At 36.9% G+C, this 14,193-nt stretch overlaps 1 protein-coding gene across 5 annotated transcripts in view; it reads left to right on the top strand.

Annotated features, from left to right (window-relative positions):
• gabra6b (gamma-aminobutyric acid type A receptor subunit alpha6b) overlaps window positions 1-13,861 on the top strand; it is a 39,224-nt gene extending 25,363 nt beyond the window's left edge. For 4 of the 5 annotated variants that reach the window (XM_063053224.1, XM_063053223.1, XM_063053225.1 and 1 more), the window contains 3 exons: window positions 1,071-1,223; window positions 2,320-2,570; window positions 11,665-13,861. In XM_063053224.1, coding sequence (XP_062909294.1) covers window positions 1,071-1,223; window positions 2,320-2,570; window positions 11,665-11,955 — 695 coding nt within the window. In that variant the 3' untranslated portion in view covers window positions 11,956-13,861. Of the gene's footprint in view, window positions 1-1,070; window positions 1,224-2,319; window positions 2,571-6,705; window positions 7,114-11,664 lie in introns of those variants that run through there. The other variant, XM_063053227.1, reaches the window with a different exon arrangement.
• Window positions 13,862-14,193: the final 332 nt, after the last annotated feature.

Raw genomic sequence — 14,193 nt, 5'->3', positions numbered from 1 at the left:
TATATGTGGAAATGTAACAGAATTTATTTTTCTAAGCTATACAATCATGAAATAGATTTTTATTTAACATTTCAATGTGATAATTTACTGCCCCCAGCAAAAGACGTATATTAATCAACAGCAGATTCTAATCATTGTAAATTGATGTTAAATTACATAATTAAGCAGAGGAGCTTTTGTAATAAACCTCATTTGATCTGTCATGTTATGAGGTGATTCTGATAGGAAAATATAAGTTGCATGAAAAAGTCATCTAATGTAAAAGAAAATTGCTTATTTATGGTAGGCTACATTTAACAACATTCTTTTCAGCATTCAAACTGTCTTATAGATGATGTGACTGATATTTTCTATCACTGCTGAGGAGATAACCAGTAGTTGGTTGAAAGATACAATTAATTGAAACATAATATTCAAATTAAATGGTACTTAAACATTGACTGATGAAGCTATCCTAAAATTTTGATCCGTACGGACGTTAAAATTATGTTCTTAAAATGATACATTGTATAAGTATCTTCCATGTATAATTTATATTTCATGTATAATTTATGTATAATTATACATGTACAATCCATGTATAATTTTGCCTCTGTTATTGTGCAACTGAGAACTGAAACATCCTGTAACTTACAGCTAAACAGTCCAATGGATTTGATTATTTTTGGTACAGTATTAACAATATAATTCTGATTGATTGCCACTTATCTCAGGAAAGATGCAGCTGATGTAAAGATGCAGAAAGATGCACGTACTGAAGGACCCTATTACAGTATTCTTTAATATAGTTCTAAAACATAAATATAAGTTAAAGCTGTGCATATTCAATCATCGTAATGTAATATGAAAGCATGCTATGTATTACATATAGTAAGGATAAGATGCAAAACTAATTTGGAACTTCATCATTTGTAATTATATTGTTCTTTATTTTTGTGCTGTAATTTCTACTTTCATTTTGCATCTTTTATGCATTGCAGAATCTGCAGTATGGCAATCCATGTACAGAGAACAAATATGTACATTTTAATGTTATGATGACAAAAATAATCACATTTGTCTTTGAACAGGTGAATACATAGTGATGACAGTGTATTTTCACTTAAAAAGGAAGATGGGATACTTTATGATTCAGACTTACATTCCATGCATTATGACAGTAATTCTCTCTCAAGTGTCATTCTGGATTAATAAGGAGTCAGTCCCAGCTAGAACAGTTTTCGGTACGCCTTGATCTACCGTATCTTCTTTCCACTGTATTCATTGTCCAGTCTTTGTTTATTTACCATCAACATTTATCCATTTCAGGTGAATATTCCATGCAGATAGTCTATTTTTTGCTACAGAGAAAACTAGGCTATTATCTCACTCAGACTTACATCCCATGCACCATGACTGTAGTTTTGTCTCAAGTTGTGTTCTGGATAAACAAAGAATCTGTCCCTGCTCGTACTGTGGCTGGTATGGCAACCTTTACTATGTCTGTTTGCATATCATTGTGTATGGTGATTTAGAAGCTAAAGTATTAGGCCTGTGTTCTGTTGGGTTTCAATGTTTAATTTATGTTAGTAAATTGTATGTAGTTCTAATAGTGAGAGAACAAGTTACAGATTTTACTGTTTTCTGATTAATGTATATATTTTCCCCATGCACTGTTAGTTTCCTTTGCTTTTCAAGTCTTGCTATAAAATTAATAAGTAGTAAGGGATTAATTCTGTCCATTTCTAAAATTGTTGTGATTGATGCTGTAATATTCTTTTCCGGACCATAAGAGTCCTATATGAAATTCTAGGAATATAAAATCCAGAGTGAAAAGTAAGTCAACCTATTTTCTGGATATTTAGGAACAACTTGTTTCTGTGCTTTTTCAATTAAAAGTAATGTTACATACTGCTAAGTATAATCATAAAAGGAAAAGAAAATCATAGTAAAATGATAGTAATATGGCTAACATGAGAGGCACAGTTTTAAGGTGCTTGGAAGTAGGTACAGAGGGGATGTCAGGAATAAGTTTTTTACATAGAGAGTGGTGAGTGCATGGAATGGGCTGCCGGCGACTGTGGTGGAGGCAGAATCAATAGGGTCTTTTAAGATGCTCCTGGATAGGTTCATGGAGCTTAGAAAAATAGAGGGCTATGGGTAACCCTAGATAATTTCTAAAGTAAGTACATGTTCGACTCAGCATTGTGGGCCGAAGGGACTGTATTGTGCTGTGGGTGTTATATGTTTCTAGGTTTTAAAATAATAATTATTGTCTGCAAAATCAATTGCCGTATCCATTTCAAATATTAATCATGATTTGTTTTTAAATTGCTTAAGGTATCACAACAGTTTTAACCATGACTACGCTAAGCATCAGTGCACGCCACTCGCTACCCAAAGTGTCCTATGCTACTGCAATGGATTGGTTCATTGCTGTATGTTTCGCTTTTGTCTTTTCTGCACTCATCGAATTTGCTGCTGTAAACTACTTCACAAATCTTCAGGCTCAAAAAGCCCTAAGGAAAACAGCTCGAGCAGCAGCATTGTCATCACCAATGGCTGTGTCTGAATCAGAGAAGATAGTTTCGGTAAGGAAGCCCACACCTGTAACAAGAAAACATAAAACCATGATACAAATCATGTTCACCTCTTAATCTTAACTGGCATAATATAAATAGCATTGTGTTGGTTTCTAGAATATATCAGACAGTACAGAAAAGTAATTTCAAGCATGCATTCACTATTCAGCTCAATGTCTGAAGCCCACAAAGTTTTTTTTTTCAGAGTCCATCATGTTCTTTTCCAGAATACCACATTCTGGAGGACATCTGAGACATCGTAAACCACAGTGACAATCTACAACTAATGAAAACTGTCTTAAGATACAAAAGGGCACATAATTCGGCACCATAATGCCTGTTAATTAAACATAATAGGTATAAATTTCCTTTGACAAATCTATGCAATTTTTGTTGTACAAAGCACTTCATCTATTTTGGTAAAAACAGCAGCACACATTATATGTATGCATACTAGAAGTGTGCAGAGTGAACAGTGACTTGATGCCAGGCCTGGTTTTCGCAGACAGTCCCTTGGGATCAAGGCCGTCTGGCTTCCACTCTAGATGTGTTGCTTCTGTGTTCTCTAAAATCCTACGTGCAATGCACAGATTCTACCACTTAGATGACAGAAGATATAGAAGGATGGCAAGTAGGCAGTATGGGAGGCTGTGCAGTTTATACTGTTTTCACTATACCTTCATTGAAGTCCTAAATGTTCTCCAAATGCTTCTTCTATTTGATTATGGGTAGCAATTCCTACGAGTGAGTGAGAATATTACATATTTTCAAGAAGGCTTTGACAGCCTCCTTCATAATTTTACTTTGTCCACCTTTTAATCTTTTGCTGTGATGGAGCTTGGAGTAGAGTACCAATTTGAGACTGAGGTATTAGGCATGCAAATGATATGGCCTTTCTATCAGAGCTAGCTGAAAATAATTGTAACTTTGATGCTGGAGTTGATAGCTTGGGAGAGGACACTGATATTGTTCTGTTCATCCTGTTAATACATTGAATGATACTGTGGATTTGGTGTAGGTGGTTCCTCTTCAGAGCTTCGACCTGTTTAAGGTAACTAGTGCACAATTCCAGTGCATTCAGGAGAGGAGAAATCACTCCTGTCTGGATTGGAGGGCTCTCAATCTTTAAGGTCTCTTTTCCTTTGAAGGCTAAAAGGTGTCCTGGCACATTGGAATAGTGTTGGTATTGGTTTATTATTCTCAAAGATATCAAGGTGCAGTGAAAAACTTCTCTTCAAAGCTATTATACAGATCAAATCATTACACAGTGAATTGAGCTGAAATTAAATAAAATAACAATTCAGAATAAAGTGTATAAGGTATCGAAGAGTGCAGGATCGTAATAAGGTAGGTTGTCAGGACAAGAGTCCATCTTCTTGTAAAAGAGGTCCATTCAAGAGTCTGATAACAGTGAAATAGAAGATGTCCTTGAGTCAAGACGTATAGATGCTTTCAGGCTTTTCCATCTTCTGTTCGATGGGAGAGGAGAAAAGAGAGAATGTCCAGGGTGGGTTGGGTCTTTGGTTATGCTGGCTCCTTTACTGAGGCAGTGAGAAATATAGACAGAACCCATAGTGGGGAGACTGGTTCCTCTGCTGTGCTGAGCTGTGCCCACAGCTCTCTGCAGTTTCTTATGGTCACATGTAGAGCAGTTGCACACCAAGCCATTGTGCATCTAGAAAGAATGTATTCTATGTTGCATTGATTTTTTTAAAAAGTCAATGGAGCCACGAAGAATGTTTTTAGCCAGCTGATGAAGTAGGGGCACTGGTGAGGTTTCTTGGCCACGACATCAACATGGTTGGATCAGCACAAGTTATTGGTAATGTTCATAACTATGAACTTGAAGCTCTCAGTCCTTTCAACTTCATTACTGTTGATGCAGACAGGAGCATGTGCACCTCTACCTTTTCTGTTTTTTTTTGTTTTGTTGATATTGAGGGAAAGGTCACTGACATGACAACACGTCACTAATCTATTTATCTCCTTCCTGTACTCTGATTCATTGTAATTTCAAATGCAGCCCACTATAGTGTTATCATGTGTAACTTGTAGATGAAGTTCAAGCAGTATCTAGGCATGTAGTCATGAGTGTATAGGGGGAAGAGTAAGGGGCTGAGAATGCAAACGTGTTGAGCACTAGTGTTTAGAATAATCACAGCAGAGATGTTGTTGCCTATCCTTATTGAGTGCCACCTGTTGGTCAGAAAGTCTAAGTTCCAATTGCAGAGGGGGGCATTAAAGACATAGGTGTCTTTACTATCCAAATATTCCAGAGCTGTGTGTAGGGCCAGGGATGTTGTGTCGAAAGCTAGAGCTGATGCGTGCCATCACCTGCCTCTTGAAGAATTTCATGATGGTAGATGTTAGAGACACTGGTTGGTAGCCATTAAGACACATTATCTTGTTTATCTTGGATACTGAGATGGTTCCGGTCTTCTTAAACTAGAAAGGAATCACGGCCAAAAGGAGGGAAAGGTTAAAAATGTCTGCAAATAACCCTGCCAGCTGATCGGCACAGCAGCTAAGGACATGGCCAGAGACATCATCTAGGCCTAAAACTTTCCACAGGTTCATTGTCCCCGGGAAAACTGATCTGACATCTGCAACAGTAATTGAATATCATTATTGATGCCTGGCTTCTCTACAAGAGGGCAGGTTTGGAAATGTCCTTTGTTTTATCGATGTTTCTCTCTTAGTGAACAAACTGACAATGACTTGTAGCTCAATGCAAATACTGCAGGTTGATGACTTAGTTTTGAAGTGGAGGTGATATAGGTTGAACCATTTCCAGTTTTTTCTATAGATGGTCCAATCCAACAGAAGGCTTAATAGAAGTAAGGTATACTATGCAGGTATGAATTTGGTAGATGATGGTTAGAATGATGATGTAGTGTTGCTTGACTATAGTCTGTATTGAGACTGGATCTGTGATGGTCATTACATAGCAGACATAGAGTGGGCATATTTAATTTAGAGTAACCAAATTTTAGAAGAACTCTTCACAAGTCCACTCAGTTGGCACAATGGAATTTGATAAAGGCTGCTTATGATTGATGCATTTTTACAAAAATATACATTCCTTACATTTTTTCTTTAGATTTTCAAATGGGGAAAATCATTCTAAATGGCTGACCCTTATTCTGACTTTGCACTTTAAATTAGATTCACAGAGAATTGAGTTGTACAGCACATACACAGGCCCTTCGATGTGAATCCCATTTTCCCGCAATTAACCCATATCTGTTTAATCCTTTCCTATCCTTCTTCCTGTTTCTGTCCAAATACAATATATTTTATACACAATAATTGTACCTACCTTTAGCAACATTTTCCATATACTCACCACCCTCTGTGTGAAAAAAGTAGCCCATCCTTTCTTCTCTAAATATTTCCCCTCTGGCCTTAAAAACATTTGTCATCTTGAAAATAGACTGTGACTATCCTTGAAAAAACTGTGAGTATCTACTCTCTGTATTTTTAAACATCTGTATTGTCAATCCTCAGCCTCTTGTTCTTGAATGAGAATAATGCCAGGTTATTCAGTTTCTCCTTGTAACTAAAACCTTCCATTTCGGGTAACATCCAAATTAATCTCTTTTGTAGTCTTTCTAGTGATACAACATCCTTTTTATAGTGTGGCGACCAGAACCGCATACAATGTGCCAAATGTCTGGTGGCTAACTAATGTTTTGTACAGCTGCTTTCTGGACAATCCATCTGGAAGAAGCAACTTCCCAGCATCCATTTAATCCCTTCCAGAATATTTAAAGTCAAAAAGAGATCAACCCTCGTTCCTTTATTTATCTAAAATCTAGTGGAGATCAACCAATCCTAATTAACCTCATTGCACCGAATCACAACATGTTGATGATATAGCTCGTCTTTCCTCCTGGTCTGTCTTTGCCTACCTCATTTACCTCCGTTTTGAACTTTCCTAAAAGGCAGGCATTTTACTTTTTCTGCTCTTTAACCTTTGGTCATCCATTGTGTTATGGCTTTGATTTTCATAACCTTCTCCTTCATGGGAATTTAGCCAAACCGTAGCAGAAACATACTCACCTTAAAGTCTTCCATTGTTTAAGTACAATTTGCCTGCCAAGATTTATTCTCCTCTCATCCCATTGATGTGTATTGGCAACAGCACATGATGAACGTCGAGCTCTATAACGACCTACCGATGCTCACCACTAAAATCGAGGTGAGAAGACTGCAACTAGCGGGGCACTGTCTACGCCACCCCGAACTGCCTGCCAGCCTAGTCATCATATGGGAGCCCAAGCACGGGAGGATGAACCCTGGTCTATGGTCAACACGTTCCTAGAAGGAAGACAGCGGCGCGGCTAATGTAGATGAACTGAACACACTGATGAGGGAGAGGGGAGAAGTGGAGAGTCCGTCATCGTGCCCAAAGCCGGCCCCCTAGGCCTAAGTCGACGTAGTAGTAGTAGTAGTACCATCCCATTGAAATTGACCATTTCTAAACTGCCATTTTGATCATGGAACAAGGGATTTCTTTTCCATAGCCATCCTAAGTCTTATGATATTATAACTGATGTTTTCTTCATATTATAATTGATATTTCACCATTGATACTTGCTCTGCATGACTTAACTTGATTCCCAGAATCAAGTCTGGCAAAGTCACCTTCCTTATTGAGCTTGAAACACTGATTTAAAAAGTTCTGAAACACTTGGAAAGCTCTTTACACTATTAACACCTTTTGTAATTGTTATCAGAGTCCATATTGGATAATTGAAGTTCCCCATTATTGCTGCTCTGAGCCTTTGGCACTTTCCAATGATTTCCTTGCAATTTTACCTTCAGGCAGGTTGGCAGCTTGTAGAGTGCAATCACACTTCTCCTTGTTTCTTAGTTTTAAATGAATAGGTTTGCCTTTGATTGTTTCAGGACATCTTCTCTTTCCAGCACTGCAATATTTTCCTTAATCGATTCGATTACTGTAATCCCTTTCTTTCTGCATAAGATATTTCCTGAATATCTTACATTCAAGAATATTAAGAACCCATTCCAGTCTTTTATTGAAGCTATATCACTCAGATAGGTAGATTTCTTAATATTATGAATCTAGACATTTGGGTTTAGTGCTGGAAAATAGCAGTAAAGTAGGAAATCAGCTGTGATCGCAGTCATTTTCGATGGGATGCTACCACTAAACAATTTCTCTCCCTCTCCTCCACATTCTACTTCCTGCAGGGATCACACTCTACATGACCCAATTGTCCACTCATTCCACCCCACCCCCCCTGATCTCCCTCCTAGCACTTATCCCTACAGATGGAGTCTTTTGGGGTAATCTACTGTAGATAAGGGGACTGTTTCATTGAGCAGTCACCTATTTATAATCAACTTCCTATTTCCATTCAGACATGTTGGTCCATAGCCTCCTCTACTGTCAATGAGGCTACTCTCAGTTTGGAAGAGCAACATCTCATATTTCATCTGGGTAGCCTCCAACCTGATGACATGAACATCAATATTTCTAACTTCCAGTGATCCCTTCCCCTTCCCCCTTTTCACTTTTTCAGTTCCCATTCTGGCTCCCATCTTCTTCTCTTCTCTTCACCTGCCCATCACATCCCTCTAGTCCCCTCTTTCTTCCCTTTCTCCCATGGTCCATTGTCCTCTCCTATCCCATTTCTTCTTCTTCAGCCCTTTACACCTCCCATCTTCTCATTTCATCCCCCTCCCCCACCCACCCACCTTGACTCTTACTTAGTTTCACCTATCACCTACTGGTTTGTATTCCTTCACCTCACCAAGCTTCTTATCTGGCTTCCTTCCCCGCCTTTCACGTTCTGATTAAGGGTCTCTATCGACTATTTATTCCTCTCCATACATGCTGCCTGACCTGCTGAGTTCCTCCAGCTCTTGGTGTATGTTACCCTGTTCTTACATACTTATTCAAATTAATATACTTAAAAGAGGTGTCAATAGAAGGAAATAAATGAAAGCAGAGGAGTATAAAGAAAAACAAACCTGTTGAGGTACAATTACTGAATGTCTGAAATAGTGGAATCAAAAGACCTAGCAGGTTAGGCTGTGTGTCTGGAGAGAGGGGAAAAATCTAACATTACTGGTTATAACTATCATCAGAACTAATTAGTCCTGCTACAAACCAGAAAGACCAGAATTACGAGATTTAACACAGCACGCCAAGTTGCAAATCATGTCTGCAATAACAGAAATGCCTGTTTACTCACCGTTATAAAATCCCATGTAATTATTAGAAAAAACAAAAAAAAAGTTTCTCCATTGATGTTAGCTGAACTTTTTGGGTTTTCAGTCTCTGTTCAGTTCATTGCTATTTTTCTTCCTAGAAAGCCCACTTTGATAAAACTCTACTCTGTTCTCTAACAGGATCTACATTTATCTTAGAGTCGAGGAACACAGAAACATAACCTTTAGCCTTTTGATTCTATGCTGACTGTCTAGCATCATTTACATTAATCTCATACATTTCATTGTCTCCAGATACCCATTAATTTCTCCACCTCATCCCAGATTCCCTGTTTACAAGAAACAATTCATAGTGGCCAAATAACCTAATAACCCACAAATCTTTAGGATGAGGGAGGAAATTGGAGCAACTAGAGGAACCCTATGTGGTCACAGGGAGAACGTACAAATTCTCATAAAATTGTACTTTGTGAACAAGCTCTAATATGACAACTATTATGGGATGCCTCAGCCATAAAAAAATAGGTGGAACCATGATACTTATGTGTAAATTGGCATGGATTACTATGCATTGAGGTTACAGTATACCTTTACCAGTTTTACAATGTCTCCAAATATTTCTTCATTTTAGTATTTTAATAATAATTGCATTTCCCTTTATCATGTATTATTCAGCCACTGTTGAGCAGTTCACAACCAGATTCTTAAATTTAGGTTCAACTCCATTTCTATTAAATAAATAGACATAGAGTAACAATTAAGTCATGTGACATGCAGTATGTGTACTATCATGCATTCCTGATGTCTTTGTTTTTGTTTGTATTTATGTATGGTCCTTCACAATTAAATGAATGTGTATCTTGCAACTATTATGTGCCTCTGAGATCTATGTTCAGCTATCTCTGTATAAATATGTAATTTGTGGACATTTGTCTGAATTGAGTGTAAATGAAGCACAGTTAGAATTCTTAGCAGTAAGCAGAAATTTGAAATATTATCTATCTAATAGATGAATTGAATGCAGCCAAATGAACATTTTCTGAGAACCACTTGTAGAAGAGTGGTGCAGAAAAGTGATTACAGTGATCGCAATGTATAAATATCTATTTTTGAGATGTGTTAAACTTTGTGAGAAACAAGTTTAACATATCTCAAAAATAGATATTTATGCATAGTGAAGTAAAGGCACTTGCCTGACAATGTTTATGTTCATTTTCACATTGTTACAAATCTTGAAATTAGGCCACATTTTCAGAATTCATATTGATTGTATAAAACAATTTTCATCCTTTCGGCAAATAGGTGAATTTTATGTACAGACAACATTGTCTTGCAAAGCACATAGAGATCTTTATTTGTATTTGTTGTTACTCAAGAATTCTACAAGATTCATCAAAATCAGTTCAAAGTGGTATTATTTGGAGTCACTGAAATAACCTATAAGGCAATTTAGAAATGTTTTGACATAACAATATTAATAGAAATCCTTTCAGACTTCTAAACATTCATAAATTCTCCAAAAACCAAATACTTTATTCAGCTAGTGATAGTAGATAGATATGAGTGTTGTGAGCTAATGCAGTATCAGAGACCCATTTGATTTTAATGTGGAATTGTGAGGAGCATTTCCACGTTCAGGAAAATATATTTTAAAATCTCACCTCTGGATGTATCCTTTTAAGTATCACCCATTGAGGCCACATGCAGACTTGTAGGTAGAAATTCACCACAGGTCATATGAACTACACACCCAGTATGTAGCAGATGTGAATTACATGACATTTGCAAAATTTAGTTCCATAAATTTAAGTTATTGCTTGCATATACTATAATTTGCACATTAAATGCTTGTATTTTTGGATGAATTTCTGAATGTCATTTGTCCTAAAGCAAACCATTACTGCAGAGACAGCATCAAAGCAGGGTTTTACCCTCATTTGCCTGTTTTAAATATAGGCTCTAAATAGTAATCTCTCTGAATGTACTAATGCATTTGAGTTCCTTCTTGTTTACAGTGAGGAATGCTTCCTGCCTGCCATTCCAGTGGTTAAGAAGATACTTTAGAACTCAATAAACAGTTAGCAAAACTCTAAGCCAAAATTTGTCAACATTAAACTCTGTTTACACCATTGGAAAATATTACTTGCATACATTGAAAATATCTTGAGTATTGGCAAATGCTCAAGTAAATGTTTTTCTGAAAAATATTTAGATTGCTTTGTTAACATATTCTACGTGATTTACATGATTTTAGCATTTCTGACAAGATTAGCATTTGTTGCCCATCTTTAATTGTCTAATCAAGAAGTTTAACCAGCTTCTTCTACCATTCACAACAATTGGTGTCAATCCTTAGGCATTTCAGAGGACTATTAAGAATTAACCTCATTGACATGGGTTTGAAATTTACACTAAGAACTGCCTGGCTAATATTGGCTATCTTCCCTTATATGTGAAATGATAACTTGTTATGCTTATCAATTAGTTTAATTGTCACAATTGATGACACCAGCTTTTTATTCTAGGAATGCAGGCTTTGAACTTGGCTTCTTATTATTATCACATTTTTGGATCATTATGCTACTTTACCTCCCAAACAGGAGTATGTTTAAATAAAATATTTTAAAGGGGGTTTGTTTTATCTATCGAATGTGTTTGTATAATTGTATTTGTAAAATGTAAATCAATACAGTCTTTACAAACCGTATATTTCACGTAGATTATCATTTAGTCATCAATACAATGTCCTAATTTACATGATCCCTAAATTAAATAGCATTTACACTACTGTTTAGTGTTTTAATTAATCTTGGATTCTTCAGATTAATTATTAAAATCAAATTCAATATGGCAATGCATTTTTGTCAGAAAATAAAACATTTTTTCCTTATTTTTTTTGTAGCATTCTGATTCCAATTGCAATTTAAAGAAAAGAACTCTGTCATTGGCATCGCAGAAAGAGTCATCAGCTATTGTAGAACCAGATACGAACAGCTGTGCCGACAATGTGTCACCAATTCCATGCACCCATTCTTGTCTCACTTCATTGCCACAACCACAGCCTGATACTGGAACCAGCAAGATAGATCAATATGCCAGAATCCTTTTCCCATTGTCATTTGGAGCATTCAATCTGGTGTATTGGATAGTGTATCTTTCAAAAGATACTATGGAAATGGGAAGTAATATATAACTTTCTATGCTGATATATATGATTGAACTGTTCTATAAGTATATACTCAAAAATAGTGGATATTAGGGAATAAATAATGTCAGCAGTACCACGAAGGTTTCCTTTGACAATATAATCAAACAATGTTATGATCTTGAAAAATAATTTCAAATACTCTGCACCATTGATGCTGCCCTCAGCCACATCTCCCTCACTTCCTTGACATCTGCGCTCACATCTACCTGCTGCCTTAACAGGGATGGAGTTCGCCTTGTCTTCACCTACCACCCCATGAGCCACCACATCCAACACATTATTCTCCCCAATGTCCGCCACCTTTAATGGGATACCACCAAACACATTTTTCCCTCCACCACTTTCTGCTTTGTGCAGGAATCACTCCCTCCATGATTCCCTTATCCATTCATCCCTCTTCACTAATCTCCCTCTTGGGACATATCCTTAGAAGCATCAGAAGTACTACACCTGCCCATTCATCTCCTCCCATACCTCCATTCAGGGCCCTGAACAGTCCCTCCAGGTGAGGCACACTTCATCTGTGAATCCATTGGGGTCATCTATCGTATCCTGTGCTCTAGATGCGGCTTCCTCTACTTTAGTGAGACTCCATCTAAATTGGGGACCACTTTGTCGAGCACTTCAACTCCAACTGCCAAAAGTGGAATTTCCCGGTGACCAACCATTTTAATTCCTATCCCCATTCCCATTACACTATATCAATCCATGGCATCCTCTTGTGCCATGATGAGGCCACTCTCAGGGTGGTGGGGCAACACATATTCTGAGCAAAAGAAAATCTGCAGATGCTGGAAATCCAAGCAACACACACAAAATACTGGAGGAACTCAGCAGACCAGGCAGCATCTATGAAAAGGAGTATAGTTGATATTTCAAGCTTATACTCTTCTCCATAGATGCTGCCTGGCCTGCTAAGTTCCTCCAATATTTTGTGTATGTTACCTCAAATTCTGTCTAGGTAGCCTCCAACCTGATAGCATGAACATTAATTTCTCCTTCCTGTGAATTTTTCCCTCTCCCTTCCCTTTTCTTCAGTCTGGCCTTTTAACTCTTCACTCCTACTGTCCCTTCTCTTGTCCTTTTTCCCATGGTCCACTCATGTCTCCTATCAGATTTCTTCTTCTCCACCCCTTTACCTTTCCTTCCCACCTGGCTTCACCTATCACCTTCTAGCTAGGTTCCTTCCCAGTCCGCTCACCTTTTTATTATGGCATCATCCCCTTCCTTCCCAGTCTTGAAGCAGGGTCTCGGCCTGAAAAATCAACTGTTTATTTGTTTCTATATTTGTCTCTATAGATGCTGCCTGACCTGCTGAGATCCTCCCGCATCTTGTGTATATTACTCTGTTCTTACATTCTTATTCTAATTGATATATTTGAAAGAGGTGTTAATAAAATGAGATAAATGAAAACGGGAGAATAAATCAAAAAATACAATAAAGATACTAAACACTCCATTTACTGAATGTCAAAATAATGGAATAAAAACACCTAGCAGGTCAAACAGTGTCACAATATAAATATATAATATCACATCACTATATAAGAATCACAAATACTTACTAAAGAAAGACATGGACCAAAATGGCAATGACAACTGAAATTACAGTAACTGCATTTTTTTACTGGAAAGCCAGCTAAGTATGTTTTCTCCATTCTGTAGTTATGGAACAGGATATGAGCATAGTCAATGACTCAGCCTGTAATCATAGCAAATTTTAATTTGACTGTTGTATATGGGGAGATATTGTGGCTATATGTATTGGAACCTTGTAAAATATTGGTATTTTTTAGCTTTAGTACTGAAAGATTTTGGAAAATAATTTGTGTGTTCACTGTGGTTTGAGTAAACTACTACAATTTATAATAGCATTCTATTTTTGTTTATATTCAAGGGTTTATTTGTTCATACTTCTGATTTGGTGAAAATGTTCTGTAAAATATATTTTTTTAAAAACAAAAATCCAAATTTTGAATTCCAGTAAATATGCTCAGATCATTTAACTCAAAAGGAATATCAGTTTAAACACAAGTTACTCTATCAGGACTTATTTAGAAAATAACTGAACAGTTACAGCAGAAACACAATTTTTTAATAACTTCTGGGCAGTAGCCATGCTGTTTATTGGTTCATACAGGTATGATTGTTCCATCATTAACGACAGTAAATTTTACACCTCCATCATGTTTTTGGCAGTATTCTCTTCTTCCTCCTCTTCTC

The sequence above is a fragment of the Mobula hypostoma genome, chromosome 7, assembly GCF_963921235.1.
Source record: "Mobula hypostoma chromosome 7, sMobHyp1.1, whole genome shotgun sequence".
NCBI classification, from domain to species: domain Eukaryota; kingdom Metazoa; phylum Chordata; class Chondrichthyes; order Myliobatiformes; family Myliobatidae; genus Mobula; species Mobula hypostoma.
This window is presented reverse-complemented; position numbering and strand designations above follow the sequence as displayed.